Source organism: Gobio gobio, assembly GCF_949357685.1.
Source record: "Gobio gobio genome assembly, chromosome: 6".
NCBI classification, from domain to species: domain Eukaryota; kingdom Metazoa; phylum Chordata; class Actinopteri; order Cypriniformes; family Gobionidae; genus Gobio; species Gobio gobio.
The window spans coordinates 25,395,043-25,422,377 of record NC_137102.1 but is presented as its reverse complement, the minus strand read 5'-3'; the positions used below and the strand labels follow the sequence as shown (position 1 = coordinate 25,422,377).

Genomic DNA, 27,335 nt, shown 5'->3' with positions numbered 1-27,335 from the left:
CTAAGAGTGTACAAATCAAATAACTTGCAACCATTTTTATGTTCATATGTTTACATTATGGAGCTGTTTTGTCTGAAAGGGTTATTGTAAAAAACACAAACTTATTTGTGGTACAGCAGAGGGCAGTCTTTATCCAGATATTCCCTCTGTTCCACTTCTCGACTGTTGGTGGCATTTGCAGTAAGTGCATTTACAACAGCATGAGCTTAATGCAGTGCTTTAAATTAGCTTTAAACACTGGCTTGAATAAACGGCAATCATACATGAAGATATTGAGCTTTGTTAAAATGATGATAAGAGGAACTAGATAGGCAAGAGTTTATTATTTGATCAACAGTGAATGATCAAATTCACAAAGTAATTTAGTACATTTTTTTTCACCTTTAATGTGAAAGCAAAGACCAAAAAAACCTGTGATTTGAGCGCAATATAAATTGTTCATACAAAATTTAATTGACAACAGTGAAGGCACAAAAAAATAAACATACGTCTATCATACAAAGTGATCCCTTTTGGATTGTATTTTACAATAAAATCAACAATGTGCTATCAAATCATTTGTGATATTTCTGAAATTAACTATATGGCACCATTTACTTATGACCATGTTGTTCATGTATATATTCTGAATTCACTAAAATGACAATCAGCTATTGACGCTGCAATTTTTCAAGTCTTATCACTTTATTAAATAAATTAAAAAGTCTAAAATAGCTCTAATGATGTATATATCCATAATTCTATACAAAATTATTTCTATGCAAAAGAGTGTTTCAAACATCACCCTTTCCCTTTGCTTGTGTTAAATATCATATACTCCCAGCTTCAACTAAAAAAAAAGCTACCCACACAAATCAATTCTAATGATAGGTCAAAACTTGGTGACTAAATGCTGTTGACGCTTTTTAAAGGCTTGAGAATGTATTATGTGAAGAAAAATACAGTGGTGATATGTACTTTTATGTTTGTTTAGGTTTTATTTTTATATTTAAACGGCTGAAATCAAAGGGCTTGTGTTCAGAGTTGTGCAGTTTTTCAGTGTATGGTTGTGTGCGTAGCAGCGTTTAAAACCGTCCCTGTTTGGCGTCACCGATGGCTCCCCAGACGTCAAACACAAACTCATCCGGGAAGGCAAAGTCACCGAGAGCCTGGTCCAGAGCCATTGCAAACTCGTCAGGGTTGTTCTTGTCTCTGCCCACCTCCACCATCGTGGCCGCTGTGCAGAAGTGAGGAGGAAGATAAAGTCATCCCGTTTTGCAATACTCAGAGCCTGACACGTATTGGTAGTATCATTTAATGCAATGAACCATTGTTTGCGAATTACATTGCAACGGTCAGTGATTTTTTCGGCAACCAGATTTTTGATTGGACATAATGTGGTTACACATCACAGTACCAAAACTATATAATATACAAAAGAAAATCAAATGTGTTCTTTATGTTCTGTCCCAAATATGTACTCAATATAGTATATGGTTAGTATTCAATTAATTTATATTAATTTATTAATTAATAAAAGTATTTTAGTCATTTAGCATTGTCTGTAATATAAGTGCATACACACACATTTATGATGTTAACATCTATACTCACATTATACATTAATAAATACACATCCATTGCACGCACACACATTTACAATTTAACAAATATCCCTTTTTACACATAAAACAATTAAGTATTCAAATGTTTGGGGTCTGTAAGATTGCTTTTTTGGAAGAAATTAAAGGGATAGTTCACCACACCCCATAATTTACTCACCCTCGAGCCATCCTAGGTGTATATTCTTTCAGAAGAATACAATTGGAGTTATATTAAGAATGTCCTGGCTCTTCCAAGCTTTATACTGGCAGTGAATGCCAGCCCAAAATTTGAAGCCCCCCCAAAAAACACACCTGTGCAATAATCATGCTGTCTAATCAGCATCTTGATATGCCACACTTGTGAGGTGGATGGATTATCTCGGCAAAGGAGAAATGCTCAGTAACACAGATTTAGACAGATTTATAAACAATATTTGAGAGAAATAGGCCTTTTGTGTACATAGAAAAAGTCTTAGTTCAGCTCATGAAAAATGGAGGCAAAAACAAAAGTGTTGTGTTTATCATTTTGTTCAGACGTATGACTAGAACTTAGCGTAAGCATTTTTAACTGCAAAGGCGCTACACTTTCTTTGTAAGTTGAATACGAAAGAAGGTCTGGCGGAAGCTAGATATTTTACTTTATACATTTTTAAATATGGATATTTTTTTTACAAAACCCCATCAATTCACTTCAGAAGGGCTTTATTAACTCCCCGGAGCCATATGGAGTACTTTTATAATGGATGGATGCACTTTTTTGGGCTTCAAATTTTGGGCTGCCATTCACTGCCATTATAAAGCATGGATTAGCCAGGACATTTTTTAATATAACTGTTTGTATTTGACCCGAAAGGGTCATACACACCTAGGATGGCTTGAGGGTGAGTAAATTATGGGATAATTTTCATTTTTGGGTGAACTATCCAATTAACTTTTAGTGAATGAACAATTAAAAAACTTTCAGCACAAACTCAGTGTGTGCTTTTAAAGGATAGTACTTCATCCATCTCTAATACCTCAGGGGTCAGTTCTAGGACCTATTTTATTTTCCTTGTATATAAATGTACACTCCACAATGTGATACACACTACAGAAGTCTCACCTAATTCAGTATCTCGAATGCCCATGTAACTCTCAAGAAGGTCATCCACTTTCTTCACTGCCTTCTCTTCAAACTCAGTGGGCTGTAGAGTAATACAAAGGCATTAGATATACTATCAACTTTAGCAACCATGTTGTAATACTATTACCATCTATGGAAACACTGAAAAAACACGGTTACCATCTCCTCGACTGTTGCGGGACCCTTTGAGCGCAATCTGAGGGTTTCTCTGCCTGTGCCTATCTTGCCCTCTCCTGAGGATTTGCCTCCACCTCCTCTTGACCTTGGTTCAAGCATTTCTGCCAAGTGAAAGAAAGAACATGTTCTTTTTTTTTTACATTAAATTTACATTTAATAGATTACATGAAGTCTGAGGAGAAATAGAAGACTCGTCAATCGCAATGCCTCATGGGAGTGACCGATCACTGCTGAGCTTTTTTTCAGCATTTTCCATTGCCACAGCTTCTTTTATTGGTGGATCTCTCTTGAGGATTATGGGTAGTGTAGTTCCTCATTGGGAATTCAGCAATTAACCCTTCCTCGAGTCGCATTCCTCGGGTCTTTAGTGACCTGGGACATCATTCACTACCCTCCTCCTCATTCGTTTTTTAAAGTTAGACATCAACCTTCTTAGTGTTTTTCAATCTATTTATTATAAGCAATATAACACGAAAGAAACATTTGTATAAAATAATGCCTATGTTTTCCCAGTAATGTTTGTAAAACATTTTTATAGGGTCGCTTACGACCCGAGGTGTGTAACAGTGCAAGTATTTTGTTCACCTTCTGCACAACAATAATTGAATCTTTGATGACTGAATAAGAGCAGTTCAATTCAATGTCTGATACACAATAATGAAGTGATGTTTCCCTCATAGTTACCGCAGGCAGAAAACAAAAGAACAGGAAGTATCATCAGCAAAATTTGAAATGGCTCAGTGATTTACTGCAGAGCAAGTACTGAACGCAATCAGATATTAGTGTCACTGTCACTTGAAGGTGGATCTGGGGAAGAAGCTGTCAGCAATCAAAATATTGATTTAGAAGATGTTGAATGTGAATGTTTGAGATGGTGAATATGAGCCAGATGCTGAAAGTATTTGCTTAAACTGAACCCTTCCAAGCTCCAAAAGGTAATAAAATATGCTTTATTTTATTCTTCTGTAATTGTTACTCTAATATCAGGAGAGTTTTATATTATCGTGACAGGTAGCGATCCATCCGTGTGTAAAATATAGATCCAGGTCGCTAAAGACCCGAATATATAATAATTGGAATTTGATAATTGAAATCATCGATTGTTAGCTTCTTGAGAAGCAAATACCATCACTTCTGTTGCACTCTATTGTCAAGATTTTCTTCCATACACCAGTCACATACAGTATTCAAAAATAAGAATATACAAAAATAGTACTTCAACAACAAGTATGAATGACAAACCGAAGGCTTTCATGGGCTCCACCAGTTTGAGGGTAAAGGACTGATCTTTTGGCAGCTCCTTCAGCATTCGTGCCACCTCAAAGTGCCTCATCCCCACAATGTTCTTTCCATTAATGCATTCGATATGTTCTCCCACACAAATCACCTTCACCCCATCCACCACACTGCCCTCTTTGATGCGCTGCCAAACGGAAAACACACACATACACACGCTTCAGCTGTTAGTATGTTAAAGCAGCAATTGAACAAATAGATTTTGGTATAAACAATTTTTTAAAAAAGTCTGAAACACAACTGACACTTTGCTTTAAAGATACAAAGCCAGCATTCAGAGCTATTACAGCATGTGATCTCAAAGTCCTTCTAAATTACAACTTATAAATTAAATTATTAACTTCTCTCAATCAAAGCATGGCCAAACGAAGCCGACATCAGACAAAAGGGTAAATAATGTTATTTATAAAGAGGGATATCTTACAACTTACACAATGTCATAAAATACTCTTCAGGCACTAGATTTGTTTACTTTCAAAAACATGCAAATCATTGGCTGAACATGGGAAGAGCTAGTATTACGAAAAAGCTACAGTATGTGCGCCACACTTAGAAAACTACACTGCTGAAGGGCCGGCATCCCATAATAGCAGCCTGTTCTAGAAAGACGCCTCATTGTAAGCCTACCTTTATGAAGGCGTATCCAGCTCCATTGTCTGTGATGGTGAGCCCAAGTGCATCCTCAGCTTTGTACACCTCCACCTCCTTTTTGATCCCTTTTATGTGAGCGAAGATGAAGTCCTCCAGTCCTATCTGCCCTCCCAGCAGCTTTTCCATATCAATTTTGTGGGTGTTGAGTGTGCAAAATAGGATCTGTTGTAATACATTTAGAGGAGAGTTTCAACTGCAGTGACACGGCACTTTTTAAAATAAAACATATAGAGAGAACATTAAGGATTTATGCAACTTTACTAAGTTTAATTTAGTAGCTGATCCCACAGTATATATTAGAAAATGTTACACATCACCAAATATAATGTGATGTTTTTAGAAGATAAAACTTCACTGCAGTATTAAACAAAGCTCTGGAGATTTCTTGACAGAAATTCATTTTTATGCCTATTATCTCTGTTATAATTTGGTTGAAATCCTATAAGATCATTACAATCCTATAAGATCATTACAAATCACACTGTATGACATGGATCGAATAAACTTGGGTACGACAAGCATGTAGACTGTATGATGATAGTCTTGAAATTCTGGCTCTTGTCTCTGTCTTGACCACATTTGTACTCGGATCTGAAACTAAAAGGTCTCAGGATTTCATCTCAAGACCACAACTGCGAGGATATCCTTAAATTGCTGGTGCATTGTCAGATTTATTTAATAACATCATAAAATCACATTAAGGTAAGACTTACTGCTTAAAATGCAATCAATAACTTATGTCTAATGTGATTTATTTTATTACTGTTGTGCCGGGTTCGAAATCAATACAGTATTGTATTAATAAAATAAAATGCCCAAAATTCATACAAATGCCCCCAAATTCAAGATATGATTTACAAAAAAAAGTATTTGTGTGAGATTTTGTTTTTTATATTATAACATAGGATATAATTAAGCAATATCAGAAGAGCAAGGAATCTCGTTTTCACAAATATGAGCACAATTGCCAACATGATTTTGATTTTATACAAACGTCCAATAAACAAGAAGTTAGTATTAAGTGACCGTTGTGCATTTCCGCTGATGTCTCGGTTTAGATGGTCTTGACTACAACACTAAAACGTCATCAGCATGCACTAGTGATAAACAAATAAAGCAAGATTGTGAACACACAAAAAAAGAGGAGGAAGCGAAAGAGGGGAATATGGACGTGGTCATTGCTAGGAAAAAGAGGCCAACTTGGCATGCTAATTTTGTAAATGGAGCTTGAGGTAAGCATTTTTAAGTTTTAGCGCCATGTCGCATTGATCAATACGCCGTTTCATGTTGCATTTTTATTGGCTAGTCCAGGGGTTCTCAACCCTGGTCCTCGAGGCCCACAGTCCAGCAGAGTTTAGCTCCAACCCTAATCAAACACACCTGAAACAGCTAATTAAGCTCTTCAGGATTACTAGAAAGCAACAGGCAGTTGAGTTTGATCAGGGTTGGAGCTAAACTCTGAAGGACAGTGGGCCTCGAGGACCAGGGTTGAGAACCCCTGGGCTAGTCAGTAGATGTAGGTTGTAGCAGCAAACACACAGTGAGATCATCATGCTACATTTCTGACACTGTCAGAAAATTACATCGCAGGCTATCTTTGGTCACAAGACCATGACAACAGCTGTCTTTAAACCTCTCTCACTGTGGAACGTAGGACCACCGTTTAGGAGCCACGACCCCAGAAATCACCACGATTGGTAATTTTTTCATTTGGGAAGGCCTAAAATGTGTCCCGGGCATTAGGGAAAGCAAAAGTTGAGCGCAAGAATGCAAATGCATTGAAATATAACTTTTCCTCCCATCTCCTTTTTTACATCACCATATACCTTTAGGGGCTCTGTATTAAGGGGACATGGCGATGTATAATTTTTCCTCCCACTATTTCTATCACTTTTGCATTTGCTTGCAAATGTATTTAAGATCATATTTAGGAGGAGACAAACATTTTTAATCCCGCAATAGTTTCAATTAATCTAGTCAGATCATTTTTTATTTTAATTGCATCCTTATGATCCCATTAAGATTGTTTCCAAATGATAAAATTCCAATAGGAATCCTTTGCATCTTCCTTTAGGACATTCTGGTTAATTTGTTTATCTTTCAACTACCAGTTATAATTACTTAACATGTTTCATAACATTCAAAACCATTTCACAGAACTTCCCCCAGGACTTCCCCCACCAGCTAGTAGTTGCTGTGCGAGAAAACCCCACTCCTCTGATCTCAAGAGACGCTCTAGTGAATTATGCCAGAGGTTGCACCCTTTAGCCTCCTTGTTAGAGAGTCCGACTCTCATGCTTAGAGCGGGGCGGTTCGAACAGGAGGGGTTACACTAGGTGTATATGACTTTCTTCTTTCAGACGAATACAATCAGAGTTATATTAAAAATGTCCTGCCTCTTCTAAGCTTTGTAATGGCAGTGACTTCTTGTTTCGTTTTTGAAGTCCATAAAAGTGCATCAATCCATCATATAACTGCCCAACACGGCTCCTGAGGGTTAATAAAGGCCTTCTGAAGCAAAGTGGCCCCTTTGTGTAAGAAAAATATCTTCCGCTTCCAGCGGTCAGCCTACCGCAAGTCGACTTACGGCAAAAGAGTAACCCCTGACGCAATGTACAGGAGCATCGCAAGCTTTGAACCCTCTCGCGGATAGTGCTGGGCAACAAACTCAAGCCCCTCTTCTCTTATATCAAAATTCCGTAATTTCTCTTTAAAAATTCTCGTTTTAGACTTCTAATTCATGACCAGGGTCTTGTTTTGCTTGATCCTCTGCGCTTCTGCGTTTGTCAATACGCATGCGTCAAAGGTTCAAGGGTTAAGGGTTACTCTTTCGCCGTAAATCGATGCGTACGATGATCCGCTGGAAGTTAGTTATTTGAGTCTATAAAGTTTTAAATATGGATATTTTTCTTACACAAATGAATCACTTCGCTTCAGAAGGCCTTTACTAACCCCCCCGGAGCCATGTGGAGCAATTATATGATGGATAGATGCATTTTTATGGACTTCAAAAACTAAACAACAATTCACTGCCATTAATGCTTGGAAGAGCCAGGACTTTTTAAATATAACTATATAAGAATGTCATATACACCTAGGAGGACTTGAGGGTGAGTAAATCAAGGGGAAATTTCATTTTTGGGTGAACTAACCCTTTAAAAAACAATGATGCTGCAATAAAAGTGACTTCAAAATGATTTAGTCACAAATGCTGCTTATAAAGCTAGATTCTGTTCAATGTTGCATCATTAAAAAAATGGTAACACTTTACTTTAGGGTTCAATTCTCACTATTAACTAGTTGCTTATTAGCATGCATATTACTAGGATATTGGCTGATTATTAGTACTTATAAAAAGCACATATTAATGCCTTATTCCGCATGACCTTATTCTACATCCCTTAATCCTACCCAATACCTAAATTTAACAACCATACTAACTATTAGCATTAATTAGGAGTTTATTGAGGCAAAAATAATAGTTAATAGTGACAATTGGACCATAAACTATAAAGTGTGACCAAAAATACTTATGGCATATATGCAATAATACATAAAAACAAAAACTACCAAACGCAGATGGCAGGATGTTCCTACCGCCATAACCAATGTCCACACAGACAGATGGGGTCACCCTGGTGTCAATCATCTAAAAATCTGGCATCATGTCTTTCAGTGTCTGGCAGCAGTGAGGAAACATGAGACATGGCAACCTGAGATGCCAGATTTAAGGTTGACGACTGATGGGCCGGACCAATGAACACCTGATGACAACTAAACGTTTAGTTGCTGCGCAGAAGTATTGTATGACAAGTCAAGAAAGACTAAAGAGTTTCACTTCCTTCATGATAACTTGATTGCAAACATGATCTCATGCTCATAAGAACACACGTATGTTCTAGGTAGGACAACCTTTGGACGCAATTTAACGTAAGAGAAAAGATCAGTCCATATCAGCTCTTTACAGCGACCTTTGGTGGTGCAGACACTCCAACAAAGACGACTTGTTTTCTCCCCCTCTTGTGCACTACAGGCACTTTGGACACACATCAGCTGACATGCATTCAAGACTGTTGCCCTGGTTACCAGAGCCTATCAAAAGGCCCGGGATTAAGGGGGAGCTTTCACATGGACAGGAGGGGGGGAGGAGACGGCCGTTGGCTACTAGATGGCCAGCTTTGCTTCGTCCTGGCAGGCGGATCTTTATCGTATCTGTGGGCGGATTCATGGACACCTACACTGTGTTACCAAGGTTGCGACTGACATCATGCTTCCTCTTACACATCACACGTTTTTAGAGACACAGCGAACGTACGCTCTGACATACCCGCCCACATCACACATCATATGAGTAGAACCTCCTTCAACTGGCAAATGTTTCACCTTCGATACGAGACACACCCACAGACAGGATTGCAACATGCCGACCTTTCAGAAGCACATTCTTGAAACAGGCAGGAAATCAACTGAGCTTTTCAAAACAACTTTGTTAGCCAATACACAGGATTATAGTGATCTACTACAACACTTCTGAGGAAATAATATTGTGGGTCAAAGCTCCATTTTTGGTTGGATAGAGAGAGAGAGAGAGAGAGAGAGAGAGAGAGAGAGAGAGAGAGAGTGGCCCGTTTCTTTGGTAACAGGGTGCTATTTTGGGGCCTTGGCAGGGCAATCTGCTCTAATGAATGAATGAGCAGAGCCTAAAGATTAAGCCGGCATTAATAACGGACCAAAAAAAGAACAAACGTGATGTATACGCTTTGAAAGATTAACTGGTCAAAATGCTGAAGCAGCCAGGTTTAACACCACACCAACATGTTTGTTGATGAAGTGAAGAGAATCATCAAATCATTCATTACAACGACTGACTAACCAGCTAGCTTAGATATTACAGTATAAATCCATTCACAACAGCAAAATAAGACTCATCGACAATTTTCCATAGGTAACCATTAACGTTGTTGGGGTAAAGGAAGGATTTACCAGCTTTCAAAACTTTATCCTGTGAATGAGAGTGAAATTCAAATGGGTCAACTTTGTTTTTAACACACGTTTTATCAACAAACAAAGGGATAGTTCACCCAAAAACATTTATTCTGTCATCATTTACTCACACTCCAGTCGTTTAAAAAATGAATGACATTCTTTCTGAAATTTAGAATGTTTCATATATTTTTGTCCATACAATGTAAGTCAATGGGGTCCAAAACAATACTGGACCCTGTTTACTTTCACTGTATTGATTTAAATATATAGCGTCTTTTGTGTTTCACAGAAGTCATAGAGGTTTAAGACATTAATAACACTTTTGGGAGAACTATTCCCTTGGAATTTCTGTATTTCATAAAGTAAAAGGTAATAAGCCCATCTAACATCCATATGTTAAAATGTGTTCATTCGAAATACACACTCTGACGTCTGAAGTTACAACATAACCATCTAAACGGGTTTCAATAAAGGCGTGACTCAAATTGTGTTGTGTTTGAACACATTCCATTCAGCTGACAACAGCAAAGTACATACTTGTAGAACATGTTACAACACTGATAAATCATATTCTTTATAATGACCCTATTGGATCAACCTCAGTTCTCAGTGTGGGTGACGAGTAAGTATAGCAACATATGATATGATTTGCAGGTTTGCAGATTTTACGCAAGACATTTTTTCAAATTCTCATTACTGTAACGCATCTTTTACTTTCGAGCTTTGTGGTGCTCAAGTACTTGAGTAAAAGTACAGATACCCTAATAAAATATTAATCCTTTTCAAGTTTTCTTGAGTAAAGATATAAAAGTTCTTTATTTTCAAAATTAAACTTCAACATACTAAAATGTAAATTTTAGTTACTGGTATTCAAGTGTGCAAACAAGAAAACTAAATATACCATATACTGTAGCATTCAAAAATGAAGAAAAACAAAATGTGTGATGGCAGTATAAAAACATACATAACATGGGGCAAAATACACTCTTAAAAAAACAAAGGTTCTTCATTGGCATTGATGGTTACATGAAGAACCGTTAACATTCCAATGCACAAAAGGTTCTTTATAGTTGAATAGTGTTCTTAAGATTTTTAGAATTTTCTTCACACTAGGGGGAAAAAAATGGTTCTTTTAAGAGAAACACAAACGGTTCTTGATACTAAAACACCCATTTGGAACCTTTATTTTTAAGAGTGTATGTTAACATTTTCAGAAGAACACTATGCAAACATAATAGCTCTAACAGTGGAAGACTCGCTCTGATTGAATCACTGAATCAATTAATTGTTGACCTGAGAAACGCTGCAATTGGATGCCAAACCGATTCGATTTGCAAATGAATCATTCATTATTATGTATATGTATAGGTTCTTCCGAATTTAACAAATCAACATGCACTCCGAGGTTATGTCAGATTCATGAATGAGCTGATTCTTTTCAATGAACCTGTTGAATCGGTTCACAAATAACAAAGAATGATTCATTTACGAATTGTACTAATCCAATTGCAGCTGTTCTATGGTCAACAAATGATAGGTGGAGTAAAAGTACTCTCTTATGCTTTGGAATGTAGTGAAGTAAAAAAAAAAGTTATAAAAATACTGTACTGTAATTTTCAATCTCAATGATGATACAATAATATAAAGCAGTAATAAGAATCATTGTGTCAGGGCACAATTGTAGTAAAATCAGCAGTACAGCAGCAAACACTATGCATAAATACTGCTTTTTGAAATATGGTATGAATTCTTAACAACCCCGTAACATTTTTCTCATTGCTGACATATTGAAATAGAAATGTTTAGCAATGCTGACATATTGAAACAGGAAGTCTGCACTGGAAATAGGAATTCTGACATATCCTATTTTAAATGGCAAATATACTTTAGTTGAACCATTATTCTCGCAAGTGGCTGGTGGTGTTAGAGGGTGGTGAAATATTTGAAATATTTTTGGTCCATTTTCCCAGGATAAAAAAATAATTTAAAAAAGTGTAGTCTATGGGCCCAATCATACATCCGGTGCAATGCGACGTCAGGCACGACAAGTGTTTTTTTGCTAGTTTCAGCCCCACGCAGTTATCATTTTCACGTCCAGCGCAAATGCACTTGCACCCATCTGTTCGCATATGGGCGTGCTGGTCTGAAAATTAGGCGTGTTCAAGCGCATTCTTGGTGTGTTGCTATTTTGAGGCAACTGAAAACGACTGCGCCGTTGGCCAACAAAAACCTGGTCTAATAGCGCAATATTTTTTGTGTTATTTAAAGGGCACGTTAGTAATAGGCACCTATAGGCGGGTGCACAACGCGCATACACTCTGCTTATTACACACACAGGGATGTGCAGCGGCACACAAACATGTTTAAATTAGTGGTGGGCCGTTATCGGCATTAACGTGCTGTGTTAACGTGAGACTCTTATCGGGCGTTAAAAAAAATATCGCCGTTAATCTATTCTCAAAGTTGGGTTGGGAGCTGGGTCTATACTACGCAAGCTATGATGACTTTCACCTTGATAGTTTAGCGCGGATGTATACGGCGAGAGAACGAGTCTTCGAACCTGTGTATGGCTACTAGTTTTGTCAAAAATATCCATATTTCGATATGTATCGATACTGAAATATCTGAAACGATACGATACTCATTTTCTGCAGTATTGTCAGCTGCGCTCTCCTCTCCGACCGGCAGCGAGTTGACACGCACCTGCCTCCTCTCATTCAGTCCGGTTAACCCTCTGAACATGGCGAATGGGTGTTCTGCAGGATTTTTCCTCTTGGCACGTGTTAGTATTGGTGTGACCAGTCTGAATTTCGTGCAGGGTTGCACATAACGTTAATTCTACTAATTCCCGCAGATTTCGTGCTCGCATCTGAAGCGCACACACACATGCTGTAATAAAGCCGCCTCTGACATACAAGTGCAAAAATGAGCTCCTTTTTCCAGCTTATTAATGGTCAAATACACTCAAAAATGTCTCAATGCCCATCTTGGTGAGTTTTAATGTAGACATAGTCGTAACCAGCTCACAGGAACAGTGTTTGGAATCCATGCGTGCGTCAGGTCTTAAAGGGACAGAAGTTATTTATTATTCAAACTACAAAAAGACAAACGATTACTTACGAGCACACATATTCTGAATGCCTTCGGCAGAATTCAAATTAGCCATTTTAATATAGATTAATTCCAAGATTACTGTGAGATTAATCTAGATAAAAAAAATGTATCTATGCCCACCACTAGTTTAAATATTAAAATTAAAAGGATTCCTCTCTGAAGAAGAGTTCAGTCTTTCCTCTCACAAATTCCACCATGTAAATAGCGAATCCGCCATGGAGTGAGCACAACTGGCTTTTAAAGGGAATGGGAGATGAGACTCTGATTGGTTTATTACACGTTATAACCAAAATACACCCATGACTCAATAAGAGACTAGGTACAACCCTGTTGGACCAATGCGTCTGGCGCGCAGACAATTTTTTTCCTGTCGTTAAACTAGCAAAAGCGGATTCGGATACATTGTAAGTGCACCTGCGCCATGCGCTCAGATCATTAAAATAGGGCCATATATCCAACTTTTAGGTGAAACAAAACAGTATGGATGAGGACTTTTAAGAGGCTTAAGAGTTTCTTTAGCAGAGTAGAAAATGGACGAAGCACGAAGAGGGAGAAGAAATGTAAATTAAGACACTACACATTAGATCGTGAGGGAATCATGTTTGTGACCAATCTTATTAGAGACACGCAGGACCGGACTGGGACAAAATTTCAGGCTGGGAAATCTCGCACTCATCCAGGCCATCTCATACACCCACAACAAATTTTGGAACCAAAGAGAATCATATTTTTTGTATGGTCATCAAATAAAAAAATGTGGCCGTGTAAAATAATTAAAGGTTCTCTCTTGAACTGCACCTTCACTTCCCTTTTCCTTTTCATTGTTTTCATTTTCCCTGACATCTCTCTGTCTCGACCCTCTCCCTTGTGTTTGTTTACTTTTTCGCTTCTTTGTACTTCTTTTTGTACCTGTCACTTCTTCTTCAGCAGGTCTAACGTTAGGAACAGAACTGTCTCATTGTTGCAAAAAATGTTAAACATTGTAATTTGTTTGCACAGAAAGTAAATTCAAAGTATCACATTAGGACAATGTATTGTTGTTTTATTTTAAAATGTCTTAAATATCCGATATTAAACAAAACTATTGCAAATAAATTATAAAAAAATTCTAAATTGCTTAAATGTCAAAATTAGTACAATAATGAATACATCATGACAATATATTTATATAAAAATCGTAATACTGAACAAGTTATTGCATTATTACTAATACTTTTTGTGTTGTCTGCCCTAGCTCCCTCCAAACGTAAAAACTATATGAATATCTGTCTGCTAAAAATTTTTACTACTGTAACTTTACAATAGATAATAATGATGTCATTTAGCATACAGTTTGCCGAATTAGATAATTATCACTTTAGTTCAATGGGGCAATTATATATAATTAAAAAGGCAAAAAATAAAAATTATAATTAAAATAAAATAAAATAAAAATTATTAAAAAAGAGAAAGAAAGAGGCAGCAGGCCAAATCAGTTGCCAGGCCACCGGAAATTCACCCGGTGCTCCTGATGGCCAGTCCAGGCATGGAGACACGCTAACATCTCCGACACAGCACAGAAATGCCATAGCACCAGAAATGGAAATAACCACATTAACATGTTTGTCAACTGGAAAAATGCAACAGTGCTGATTTGGGTCTTTCACAAAAAAACAAACAAAGTGATTACACAGCAATTTCAGAACCTTATTGTGTCGCTGTTCATTTCAACAGCATGGTAAAGAAAAAATAAAGAATATTAATGACAAATGTATATAGTGAGAGAGATGTATGTATGTATATAATCGGTCCTGAAAGCTAAGCTAAGACTCCTACGTAGAAGTTTTTAAGGTAAATTGGGAGCTTTCTGAGAGGATTCTTAGAAGCTTTAAGAATACGGGCCCAGTTCTTTGTCTTTAACAGAAATAGATCAAATAAAATAGGGTTAATTCTCTATACGCAAAATATAAAATGTTTTACTTCCCTTTGATTTTGCTGTAAAATATGACCTGCACATGTTCTTGCTGAGGTTTACAAAATTCCCCTTAATGAACAACAATTTGAAATTGCATACCTTGTCAGTGCATAATTCAACCTGATAAATACTGACCAAACTAGAATTTATTGTTTAGTCAGATTGGGAATGGTTACACAGGGGACTGGTCTCGTATCTACAATGGATGATACTGTCTATGAAGCATTACAGAAATCTAGGTTGTAAATAATCTCACTTGGGGTCGTATGCTGTCACACTGAGATATATTGTGTGTTCTTGCCACATCAGATAATGCTGATACTAATCAACAATGTTGCAGTCTATCCAGCTTTTTTTTAAAAGACAGCATGTGTAAGTCTACTCATTTGAATTATAAAACGACACATGACAACACCGCTTTTATTTTGACGCATATTATAATTCCATTAGCAATACTACAAACATACATTCCACTCTGATAGAAGGGAAATTCCCAGTTCATTTTTAGCATTAATAAGGACTACGATGAGGAGACTGCTTCAGATTGCATTATACTGTCTTGCTGTTATTAGAACAAAAACTGGTAAAGGAGGAAGAAAGTAAAATTAACTAGTCAATACATGCTGCCGTTTGAACTTAAGAGCAAAATATTCAGGTTAGGCCTGCGAATTCAAACAATCTAGCAAAAGTGACTGACCCTGCAAAACATAGAAAGCTGTTGAGCAGACAACACCATGTCCAGACATCAGCACCTGTATGCAAATGTTAAACAAATTACATTTTGGCTCCATGAAAGTACACTTCAGTGAAGTCACGTAGTCCAGCATGTGAAAGTTCCTATATCGTGGTAATAAACAGACTTTGATCAGTGAAGTTCTGCAAAATTACAGATAAATCTTTACAATGTTTTTGTTTTACCTTTGTTAAACTATATGATGGCTGACACGTCTGGTTCCAGTCTGCCAGTCACTTGACAAAAGAGTCTCTTTGTCACATTAATTTTGCAAAGGAAGGTAGCCTACACCCACTAACATGTAAACAGAGAGCAGTCTAACCGAATCGTCAAAGCCCTTAACTATGTATACTTCATTTTCTCAAAGTTGACATGGTGAAAGTTTGAATGCCTTGTGTGCTATGATATTGGCAGTAAACCAAACAATCCATTACATATGACAGCTTTCAAATGACTGCTCAAATCCTAAATAGAATAAAATTCATCCCAATATCCTGGTAACAACAGAGCCATCTAAGAATCAATAGGCAAAGTATGCAAAAGAGTAATGCTGCACAGCATGCAATACTCTGCACACCCTCCATCCCTGGGGAGGCCGGAGCGGGTTTATCATCATGTGTTAGGGTTGTACCCACTGTAACAGGATGTGAGGGACTTCCTCTGAGAACCTGCAATGTTCCTATACCACCATCAGGACCCACCATTTGAGCATGCAAATAATGGATGGTATTCATAAAGGAACTCTGTTGGATTGATGTATAAGCAATTAATAAAATTCACCAGGCCATCAAGTGATTATGTTTAGAATACTATCAACCTATCTGTTGCTGACCTTTAAATCCTTTAAACACCACACAGCCGACAACAGTTCGGTTGCTGGTCTGACTTTTTTTTTTGGATGAACCCCTTTAAGTGTTTTCAGTACAGGAACTTGTAGGAAACATTTCCAAATGAGGAGCAACTGATTGATTTATGAGAGGTCAGAGACAACCCTATTTACTTCACACACTCTCAAAAATAAACGTTTCAATTACAACCCAAAAGATTTTTAACACTTGATGCCATAGGAGAACCTACGGTCTTCAAAAAAGAACTTGTAGCTTATTAGCGATACACTAAACTGAAGTATCTAGAATGCTTCATCAAGAATTATTTTTAATCTCCAACAACCAAATTCTAAATTCAAGAACCTTTCAGGTTTCAAATTCTAAATTCAAGAACCTCTCAGGTTCCAAACTCTAAATTCAAGAACCTCTCAGGTTCCAAACTCTAAATTCAAGAACCTCTCAAGTTCCAAATTCTAAATTCAAGAACCTCTTAATTTCCAAATACCAAATTCAAGAACCTGGTTACATCCTTAAGAAAGAAAAATTGTTCATTCAGTTAGGAACTATTAGAAAAATTAAGAATTTCCAACTTTATCTTGAGAAAACGTGGTGGTAAATGAACCCGGAAATGAACGATAATGTACAGTGCATAGGGCATAAGCAGATTGTACAAAAACATACAAATGAGATTGTATGACATCGAATTAGCCACCAATTCAACAAAACATAAAATTGTTATAAACTGCCATGGGAGTGTTGGAATTTCACCTTGAATATGTATTGTATTACCAGAATTATGTGATGCTTTCAAATTCATGTGGGTCAGTGACATAATATGCATATTTTTCTGGAAGTCATTCAAATTAAGAATGAAATACAAAAAAAAATAACAACTTCAAAACACATTCTTTGTTGCACTACAAATGTAAAACAGGAACTAGGCCTACACCAACACTGAAACTGAGTTTTTTTTTAAACTTATTTATCTTTAGGCTATAATAATAGCCATTTTTGAATGTTGATTCAAAATATTCTATTTTGAAATCAGTGTTATGTAACCAGCATGCAGGAAATCTGTCATGTAACAAGAACCCCATAAAAAAGAGAGGACCCCATTAGACCCTAAAGGTGATCAAGTCCTGACCTTTTTATGAAAATGTTCTGTTCAGGTCAAAATGAATAACTTTTAGCCTAGATGAGGGGAATAAATTACATTTCTAAGCACTTGGAAAATGTGTTTTAAACTAGTTTATCCTTATTTGTCATTGACCCATATAACATTTTTACTTTGGCACAAAATTGTGTCTTTACAAAGAGTGTTTTCAGGTCAACGAAGAGTCAACGGCTCTCCGAAATTTCAAGTTGCCTGTACTCAGAAAGACGCACCTTATGCAAACACCAGAGTATTTTTGGGTTAAAGACGCTTTTGATTTGCAACTTCGTTTGTGTTGCTAATTTATTCCTAACTCAGCTGCCTGCGTACTTACTCAAGTTCACACTTAGATATTTAACAGTTGACATTTACCTCATCTTGACTTAAATTAAAGGCTTCTGCTATTTTGCTGTATAGCTCTTTGACGTTCGAGAAGCCCTCGATTCTCCCCGTGGGACTCCCGTGCGCGAGCTGCGTGTGGAACACCAGTTTCGGTCGGAGGCTGGCAGGTGGAGCAGGGAGTCCACCTGCGCCGCCGCCGTTCACCGCAGACTTCCCAACACCTGCGTGCCCGCTGACCTCCTCGTTCTCCACTAAGTTCGAGCTTTCCTTCGACTTGTTTTTCTTTTTCCTGAGTCCCAAAGGCATGTTCGCTCCTCCTGTAAATCCGTATGAGGGGGACTGAAGTACACGGGAACCGGACAGCTAGAGCATTGAAAGAGGAAAACAACCTGTTGAATGTGTCCTTTTAGTTCGGTGTGTTAGTTTTCTCTCTTCGAAAGCGACGTCAAGGCTTAAAACGGTAGTATTCAACAGGTAGTAGATTAGAAATACTGTATACGGATCTACTGTAAACTCTCTCGCCGTTGAGACTCAGACAATGGACAACTCTATGGCCGAACGCACGCGCAGCGCGCTACAGGGCGCTGTGACGTCATCCAGAAACTCATTTACCTGGCTCAGGTGTCAATTAATGATTTTTTTTTTTTTTACTCCAACAGTTGAAAGCAGATGAAGATAAACATACGCCCAAAATATGGGATTATTGTGCCATAAATAGGCTCAAGATACAGTTAACAGTTTCCATAGATAAGCTGCGTGTAGAAAATATAGCCGATAGGCCTATAACCCAATAAATACTACACATTGCGAGTAAAATATTCATAATTTCGTATACCAAATGAATGAATACGAAAGTACTGTAACTCAATGTTTTTACATCTTTGTGCCATTCATTCTTAATTTAGTAAGGATAGACACAATTATCTAGCTATTTGTCAGTGTTTTCATTGAGATTTAAACAATATGCTTTCATAATTCACTCCTCAAGGTTGCTGATTATTTTGGACCTAATTTCCCCCATATAGTCATGTTTTTTAACATGTGGCGTCCTCTGGCGGATGTTTCAATGAATCACGTGTTCAGTAGTTGAGGGTTCTGTACCTCCTACAGTTTTTATTAATTGTATCATAAGGATTTAGTCAGAAGAATCTTCCAAACACAAGACACTAGGAGTAGTCAACAGAGTGAAAATAAAACGTAAAATAAAACAAATTATGCAATTTTTTCAGACTTTAAATGAATAAACATTGTGTGCTATGAACCCACAGCACAAGTCACCATTTTTTTGGTCTCTGTCAAAGACAGGTACATTGCGTGAGTCTGTTGCTCACATTTACAGGGATCTGACATATCAGATGTGAAAAGGCATTATGTCTAGCTAAATGCTAAGTATCATGAATGAAGGCAAGTATCCATGGTACCCTCACGCAGTTCACTTCAAGCCATCATTTACTGAAAATCTATCATTTTGTGCATTTAGAGAGAAGAACAGTACGTGATCTGTCAGAGATCTGTCACAGATGCATTTTCTACTTGAAAAAGGCAAACAAATACATCTTTCTAATTTAGTCTGTAAAACACTGATGTTGTATAAGGTTTCAATAAAACATTTCAAATACACAATTTAAATGAAGCATAAAAAACCCTAAGTTTGCGGAAAAAACTTTCAGACACAAATTGCACTTTAAGCTTGCACTGTCACTGACATACATAGGCATGCAACATAATTATATATATATATATATATATATATATATATATATATATATATATATATATATATATATATATATATATATATATATATATATATATATATATATATATATATATATATATATATATATATATATATAAAACGTGTGTGTGTGTTAGATATATAACATATACATATATATATTTAACAAACATTTAGATAAAAAATAGAAATTGCACATTCTCAAAATTTGATTTGTCATTTTAGTCCACATATGCGAGGGGACTGAATTGTTCATGTAGAAATGTCACTATAGTCTGTCCAAGTTCACTTTATGAGACGGGTAAGTGTCTTTTCAGGACATCCTTGGCATTAGATGGCAGACTGTCAGGAAAGTTCACATCAAACTCCACAATGAGGTCCCCTCTTTGTTCTGGGTTCTTTGGGAAGGGCAGTCCTTGTCCAGCTATGATCTTCCTCATGCCGGGTTTGATAACATCGGTTATCTTCATATTGCACGTTTTACCGTCTATCGTCGACACGGTGACGGAGCAGCCACACAATGACTATGATCAAAGAAATACAATACAGTTGTTAGTCGGATAAGAAATATTCTTTATATTATTCTATTAGTTCTAAATGTACCCCTTATTCAACTTCAAGTTCAGTTGCTGCCTTAAATTTGGAGTATAATCAGATTGTCTGTACAAGTCATTTCAACCAATTTTTTAAAAATCTTGCTTAGATAAATCCTGTATAACTTAAAAGTTGAACGTGGTTATATTATTTTGATGACTGCCCTTGAGAAAAATAAATATACTAAAATCTATTTTAAATACATTTATTTTATGCTATGTATATACATTTACATATTACGTACTTAATATAAATACCCTGCAATTGTACTTTTAGCATATAAATTGGTATACTTAAAGTATGCTGAACTAATTTTGTATGTAATGTACTTTAGTTATCTAGAAATAATGCTGAGGTCTAAAGATATACTTAAGTATATTTGATTGTGCTAAAATGGAACTATTGCGAGTATACTTTAGGTACACTTAAAATATCTTGCATTTAAATACTGATATTATACCGAGATCATACTATCCTTACTAATAGTGAAAATAAACACATTTTAGACTTAATATTAAGAAATGTGCATTGTGCAGTAAAGAAGTGCAACAAATAAAGTTCTATAATGCCCCTTTTTTTGATGTCCCCAGAGTGTGTATGTGAAGTTTTAGCTCAATTTATCCACAGATCATTTTTTATAGTATGTTAAAATTGTCACTTTTTGAGGGTGAGCAAAAACGCAGCGTTTTTGTGTGTCCCTTTAAAAAATGCAAATGAGCTGCTGCTACCGGCCCCCTTTCAAGCAGCTCCGATTACCTCATGCAGACACGCACTGAAAATGTCAGAAACTGTTCAGCCTTTTATGTTCAAACAATGATGGAGAGACTCAAGTGACAACATGTACAATGCAACAGGACGTTTCTGAATGGTTAGTTGATGAATTTATGTAGCAGGTGTGGATTTACTATTTTCAAGTCATATTCTGTCATGATAATCTATAAATCGCTCGTGGGAACTGTTGTAAGATGCCTTCAGAGACTATAGAGAATATATGCTGCATGAAAATAGAACAGGTATAGTTTAGTTTAATTACGGTTATAACTTATGTTGTCATCTTGCTTTTATGACATGCTATTGCATTTGTGTTACGTACTGTTTTGCAATAAATGTGAAAAGACAGATACAACAGCTTGAGCAGACTCCTAAATGTGCTCTACTACAACAGCTCTTCCTCTTTTCAACATGGCCTTTGTTACGGGTGTTCCCAGGCAGAGTCCTGCACAGGTGCGGGTACGGGTGACCCACGAATATTGCTGAAACAGGTGAAAAACATCCTAACTGTGTCGGATACGGGTGCGGGTCGGGTCGGACAAGGGAGAAACACGGGTCTAAACACATTTGTGCCCGCGCGGCGCGCACGCGCGCCCTCCCAGGAGACTCACAACCGCGCGCGATCTGCCTGCACTGCAGTCATCGAGATGGATCCTGAGGAGTTGAAGAAAAGATTGTATATTGGATAGCCGCAAATGTGGAACTTCATCTCTGGAACAGCACAAGCAGTTCTATCGAACAGTATTTTACAAAAGGGGACAGAACTGAATGTGCGTTGTAGAGATGATAAGGACACATAACCATGTTTGACAGCTTCGACTGAAGTTGTCCTTGGGTTAATGGTCATGTACTAACTTCAGTATGCTGACAATAAACATTTTTGTAAGTGCGTCCATAATGTGATATGCTAAACTGATTTTATTTCGTGTGCGGGTTGGGTGTCGGTTCTATTTTAATTTGGTCAGGTCGGGTACGGATTTTAATTAGTGCTGTTGTCGGAAAACGGGTCGGATGCGGTTTTACGCACTACGGGTACGGGCGGGTGCGGATTTACAAAATCGGACCCGTGCAGGACTCTGTTCCCAGGGACAGGGTTTGTGTACATTTTAGGGTTAGTGATGTCACTAACCCATGAGTAAGCTTGTTGTAATTGTTGTAAAAAATGCTGCCTTAAATTTTTACAATAAACTAAAGCCCGGGATACACTCCACGATTTTAGCAATCCTATAAGATCATTACAAAACACACTGTGCGACATGAATCTATTAAACTTGGGTACGACATGCATATAGACTGTACGTTTATGACACCTATTGACTCGTAGGCTACGATGGAAGTTAGTATAGAAGAATAAAACGTCATTGGCATGTGCTAGTGGTAAACAAAAAGAGCATAATGAATCACTTTGGCAGTAGTAGTTTTTATGTGTGCTGAAAAAAAGAGAATGCGGCGAAAGAGGAACGGAAAAGCAAAAAAAGCATTTTTACGTTTTAGCATTGGCAGGTCAGTAGACGTAGGCCGTAGCAGCAAACACACAGTGCGATGATCATGCTGAATTTCTCACACTGTCAGAAAATGATCGTAGGCTATCTTTGGTCACAAGACCGTGACAACGCCCGTCTTTGAACCTCTCTCATTCTACAACATAGAACCACTGATTAGGAGCCACAATCACAGAAATCGTCAGGATTGTTTCCCGATGGCAATCTTTCGTCAGCCGAAAATCGTGCAGTGTATCCTGGGCTTTAGATGTTTAAGTCGTTTCAACTTAAATTACATTCAACTGACTTGAATGGGGTATAAGCAGATTGTACTGTGTTCAATGGGTTTCCTATGGGTTTACACTTTCAGAGCATAACAGTGGTCTTTAATTAAAGGGACACTATTTCTCTAAATAATAAAAAAGGGTTGAACTTATTTTTAAAGTTAAAACAATGTAAAACCTTATGTTGTCATAACTTCATATCATATAATTTTATACTGTGCATAACTACATATAAATAGTTTAATTTTACATTGTCATACATCTAGAAAAAAATATTGACTAGTTAGGCAAACAGATTTAATCATATCTGGTGTGAGCAGCTGTTTGAAGATAATTGGACCTGCTTTTAGATTTAAAGGTCCCGTTCTTCGTGTTTTTTTGAAGCTTTGATTGTGTTTACAGTGTGCAATATAACATGTGTTCATGTTTCGCGTGTAAAAAAACACAGTATTTTTCATACAATGTACTTATCTGTGTACCGCTGTTTTCACTGTCCTAAAAACGGCTGGTGATTTCCTCTTTCTATGAAGTCCCTCCTTCAGAAACACGTAACGAGTTCTGATTGTGCAAGCGCTTACCGTGTTGTAATTCGACCGCAGCTTAGCGCACGTGCCAGCAGTTCCTGTGTTGTGATTCGACAGCAGCTTAGCGCATGTTGGAAAGGTCACGCCTCTTAACGGAGAGATGTATGCGTTCAATAATCTCTACAGCGTCCCTGGGAAAGCCAAACAAAGGTGATTTGACTCCTGGATGAAAATATCAGCGTCTCGACGACATGGCGATAAACACACTCAACGCAACAGTTCCTTTTCTCCACGCGACACGTCCGCTTCTCCACGTGGGACAGCAACAAGACCGCGCCCCCTTTTTCGCGTTTCTTTGTGGGCGGAGGTTAGTCTGTTCTACTGCTCTACTGACGTAATTAAAGAAGGAAGTACCAGGATGTAGTCCAAGCCAGCCGTTCGCTGTAGGCTTTGAAAGGGAACTTCTGTTAAATAAAATATCTCGCTTGGCATTGAACTTTGAGCTTTATAATTTTACAGGTATTATTTATGCTCTAACAGCAACATTACACACTAACTAAAGTTTGAACAATGGGATCATGCGGAATGGGACCTTTAAATTTATGATATGAATACATATTCATCCTGTATTCACAGTGTATTCTTTACACTTTTTTCTTAAATGACCAGCATCAGGACAGGAAGCTGAGAATTTCAGATGTTACATTTGACCGTATGAAACTTTCACATTATGACAGTAACCTGCGCAAACCACTGCCCTCCTTTCAAATCATTCATTATACTGCAGATATTGTGTGCAAAAGTGTATCCAACTCTTTCCCTTTCAACAAACACATCCCTTCAACAGCCTAAAAGCAATTTTTTTTTTTTTATTATGGTTTTGGTACTCTATGTACAGACACAGGATGGTCTATCAATGATTGTGCCATAGAAGTGCATCTTGATGGCAGTTCACAGTTTAAGTGGGCGAGCTCCTTTTCCGGCATCTCACAACAGCTGATCGAGCTCAAATTCCTTCTCGTCCAAACTGCATTATGTAAGAGACGAAATTTCACACAAAGAATGTATGTTTTTAGCTAGGGAAATTTACAAAACAGAGCCTTATAGTAACCTGCACAGATCTATTGAACGTATAGGCTTTAAATGTGTCAGAATAGGCTGTATAGTGTTTGTAATTTTAACTGAAAAGTGATATAATAATGCTTTGGTAAAAACACGTTAATTGGTCATTTAACATGTTAAACTGTAAATGTATACATACTGCAATTTATATTGCATTAAATGGACAATACATGTCGACCTAATGTTACAGTAAAATCTTGTATAAATAATGTTTTTTCAAAGTAAAAATGACGACTTATATTCAACAAGACAACTTAGCAAATCGAATAGATGGATGGATGTGTGTATGTGTATATGTGTGGTTGGATGGATGGATGGATGGATGGATAGATGACCATTGAGCAAATTAATTTGTAAGAGGCTCTTCTCACCTGGCGCAAACTGACACGGACTGGGTACACAATATCAGACCCCTCTCGTCGAAAGTGGCCATGAGGCTTGTCTTTAATGACAAACACAATATCGGCAGGAATAGTGTTAGGCGATTCGTCACCCTCCCTTGGAAACGTAATTTTGGTTCCCTCTTTCCAGCCACGCTTGATCTCAATAGTGAGTATTTTGTCCTCGGTTCTCAAGGTCCGACCGTCCGGATTCAAGCGCTTTCGAGAGATTTTCATGCGCTTGGTGCACCCATGAAAGACCTCCTCTAGAGACACCCGGAGCTCGTGGTGGATTGCGGGGTCCTGCTTTCTGCGCGGCGGGCCGCCCTGACCAACGTGCCGTTCGCGTGGAAATCCATTTATGTTAAAACTCGTAAAAGAACCAAAGGGGTCACTTCCGTCCACCTCCATGTCATCGTCATCTCGTCCATTGACTTTCCTGCCAAAAAATATCTCGAAAGGATTGGCTCCCCCAAAAAACGTGGCAAACGTTGCATGAGGATCTCCATGGAAGGTGTAGGTGAAGTTGCCTCCTGGTCCGTCGGACGCTCCTCCACCTCCTTTAAGACCTACAAATGTGCAGAGAGAAAACACGTTTTTATCTCTGTGGAAGATTTAGGTTAGGCTTGCATTACTATACAGCCCACTGTATCCCAATAAGCAATACTAGTAATATACTTCTACTCTGCTGTATATGGCACATCCGTACATGGGTCATTGACAAATAAAGCTTCAGAAAATTTATGTTTTTATCTTTTCAAAACTGAGTTAATGCCTTTTTTTGGAGTCATGAACAATGTGTTTAAGTTTCAGTTGTGAAATAAAATGTCAGTGTTTAAATTCATTTTTTACAACCAAATATAGTTGTATAGGCCTACTGTAGTTGTACCACCTGACATGGAAAGTGTTCTAACCTACCCATACTTAAAATGAGCCGTTTTTACCAATATTCGAGAGAGATCTACAAACCTTTTCACTCTCAGTTGGGGTCGTCAATTCATAATAAGAGAGCCATGTTTGCAGTTGTACCACCCTGACATTTGAAAATATACAAATTGCTGGACAAAAGTTTTTCAATAATCTCAACAACTTTAAAACTACTGATATTTATAAAATGTGTTTATATGAAAGGTTTCGAACCTAAAATTATGCCCTAGTAGACCTATTTATTTATTTATTTATTTATTATTGTATTATTACGACACCATTTTAATTTCAGACAGTTGGGCCGCCTGACACTTTGAGGGTTTAAGATAACAAAACATAAAATAAACTGCATTATTTAAATGTACAAAAAAATGAATTCAAACTAAATAGGTTTTATAGAATAAAGTGATATGAATTTATCAAATTATTTTAAAAGAAATAATTCACTTGGACACAAAAATATGCATGTCATTGACCCACAAACAAATGTGTCATTTTTTATTTATTTATATGTTATGTGTATCTTAGTCTGTTCATATCTAAGTAGGCTATTCTTTATTTTACTATCTGTGTAGGCCTACTGTTGTTGTCTCTGTGTACTGGAAGCTTCTTCTGTCACCAAAACAAATTCCTTGTGTGTGCAAACATAGGCTACATTTGGCAATAAAGCTCTTTCTGATTTTGATACGCCCGTACAGAATTAGACAGCAACCGTTACATCTGATTTCGACGCTTAATTAATACAAAGCTTTGTTTCCGACTTAAAATATGTTGGTTGAGAACTGCCAGCACAATAAAACCATGACTCCATATGGTCAACTTTGTATATGGCCATAGGCTACGGTAAATGTCCGGAGATTTCATATTTGTCAACATCCGAAGTATTTAAAAGATGAGAAGGATTAAGCATTCGGGTAACATAATGCTCACTGCTAATATGTGCATTACAGTTATGGAAGATGCCTACCTTCTTCGCCGTACTGGTCGTATATTTCACGTTTCTTTGGGTCACTGAGAACTTCATAAGCCTCCGCGACCTCCTTGAATTTCTCCTCCGCATTGGCCGCCTTGTTTTTGTCAGGATGCCATTTCAGAGCCTGTTTTCTGTACGCCTTTTTGATGTCGTCGTCTGATGCTCCTTTCGCGATTCCCAATATTTTGTAAAAATCTTTGCCCATTTTCTCCTAGCTTATGAAGACCGGGTTGGCGCCGCTGCACGAGGATTCGTCAGTCTACTCTACTGAAAAAGAAGACCGTGAATAAAAGCACCGTCGGTGTCAAATCCTGCCTCTTTAAACCGTGACACAGATGATCAGTTGATCCCGTTGTGTCTGTTTGGAGGCGGTTACTCAGCACTAAAGATCTTGTGCTATTTTACTCTCTTTAAATAGCCATTGCTCCCTCCCCTGTACCAGTGCAGCTCTGGAATCAGAGGGCGCTTTCTAGAACATAGCACGTCATTTCCCATTTTCAGATAAATCCATTTTCAGAACTAAATCCTTTCTAACCAGAAACGCATGTAACGATGTGAATAGCCCATGTCTCTGAGAATATTGTGTGTAGATTCTATCTATC

The 27,335-nt window shown here is 37.5% G+C and overlaps 1 protein-coding gene across 3 annotated transcripts; it reads right to left on the bottom strand.

Moving 5' to 3' along the window:
• Positions 1-27,170, bottom strand: LOC307128371 (dnaJ homolog subfamily B member 4-like). Of its 3 annotated transcripts, XM_079820185.1 has the most exons (7): positions 26,728-27,170; positions 24,825-25,402; positions 4,807-4,992; positions 4,126-4,306; positions 2,866-2,984; positions 2,686-2,767; positions 1-1,216 (listed from the first exon to the last, which is right to left on the bottom strand). In XM_079820185.1, the coding sequence occupies exons 1-7, from the start codon at positions 26,936-26,938 to the stop codon at positions 1,065-1,067; spliced, it is 1,509 nt and encodes a 502-aa protein (XP_079676311.1). In that variant the 5' UTR covers positions 26,939-27,170; the 3' UTR covers positions 1-1,064. The 3 variants fall into 3 exon arrangements, with proteins under 3 accessions (XP_079676311.1, XP_079676313.1, XP_079676312.1); XM_079820187.1 differs by lacking the exons at positions 24,825-25,402; positions 26,728-27,170 and adding an exon at positions 17,970-18,545; XM_079820186.1 differs by lacking the exons at positions 1-1,216; positions 2,686-2,767; positions 2,866-2,984; positions 4,126-4,306; positions 4,807-4,992 and adding an exon at positions 19,800-20,201.
• Between the last annotated feature and the right edge of the window lie 165 nt (positions 27,171-27,335).

Bases quoted from the DNA above. Each gene is read 5' to 3' on its own strand.
- LOC307128371 (XM_079820185.1), bottom strand. From the start codon at position 26,938: ATGGGCAAAGATTTTTACAAAATATTGGGAATCGCGAAAGGAGCATCA. The intron at 4,993-24,824 runs GTGAGAAGAGCC...GTATTACAACAG, and splicing joins TCCGTGTCAGTTTGCGCCAG to ATCCTATTTTGCACACTCAA. The intron at 2,768-2,865 runs GTAACCGTGTTT...ATTACTCTACAG, and splicing joins CCGCAACAGTCGAGGAGATG to CCCACTGAGTTTGAAGAGAA.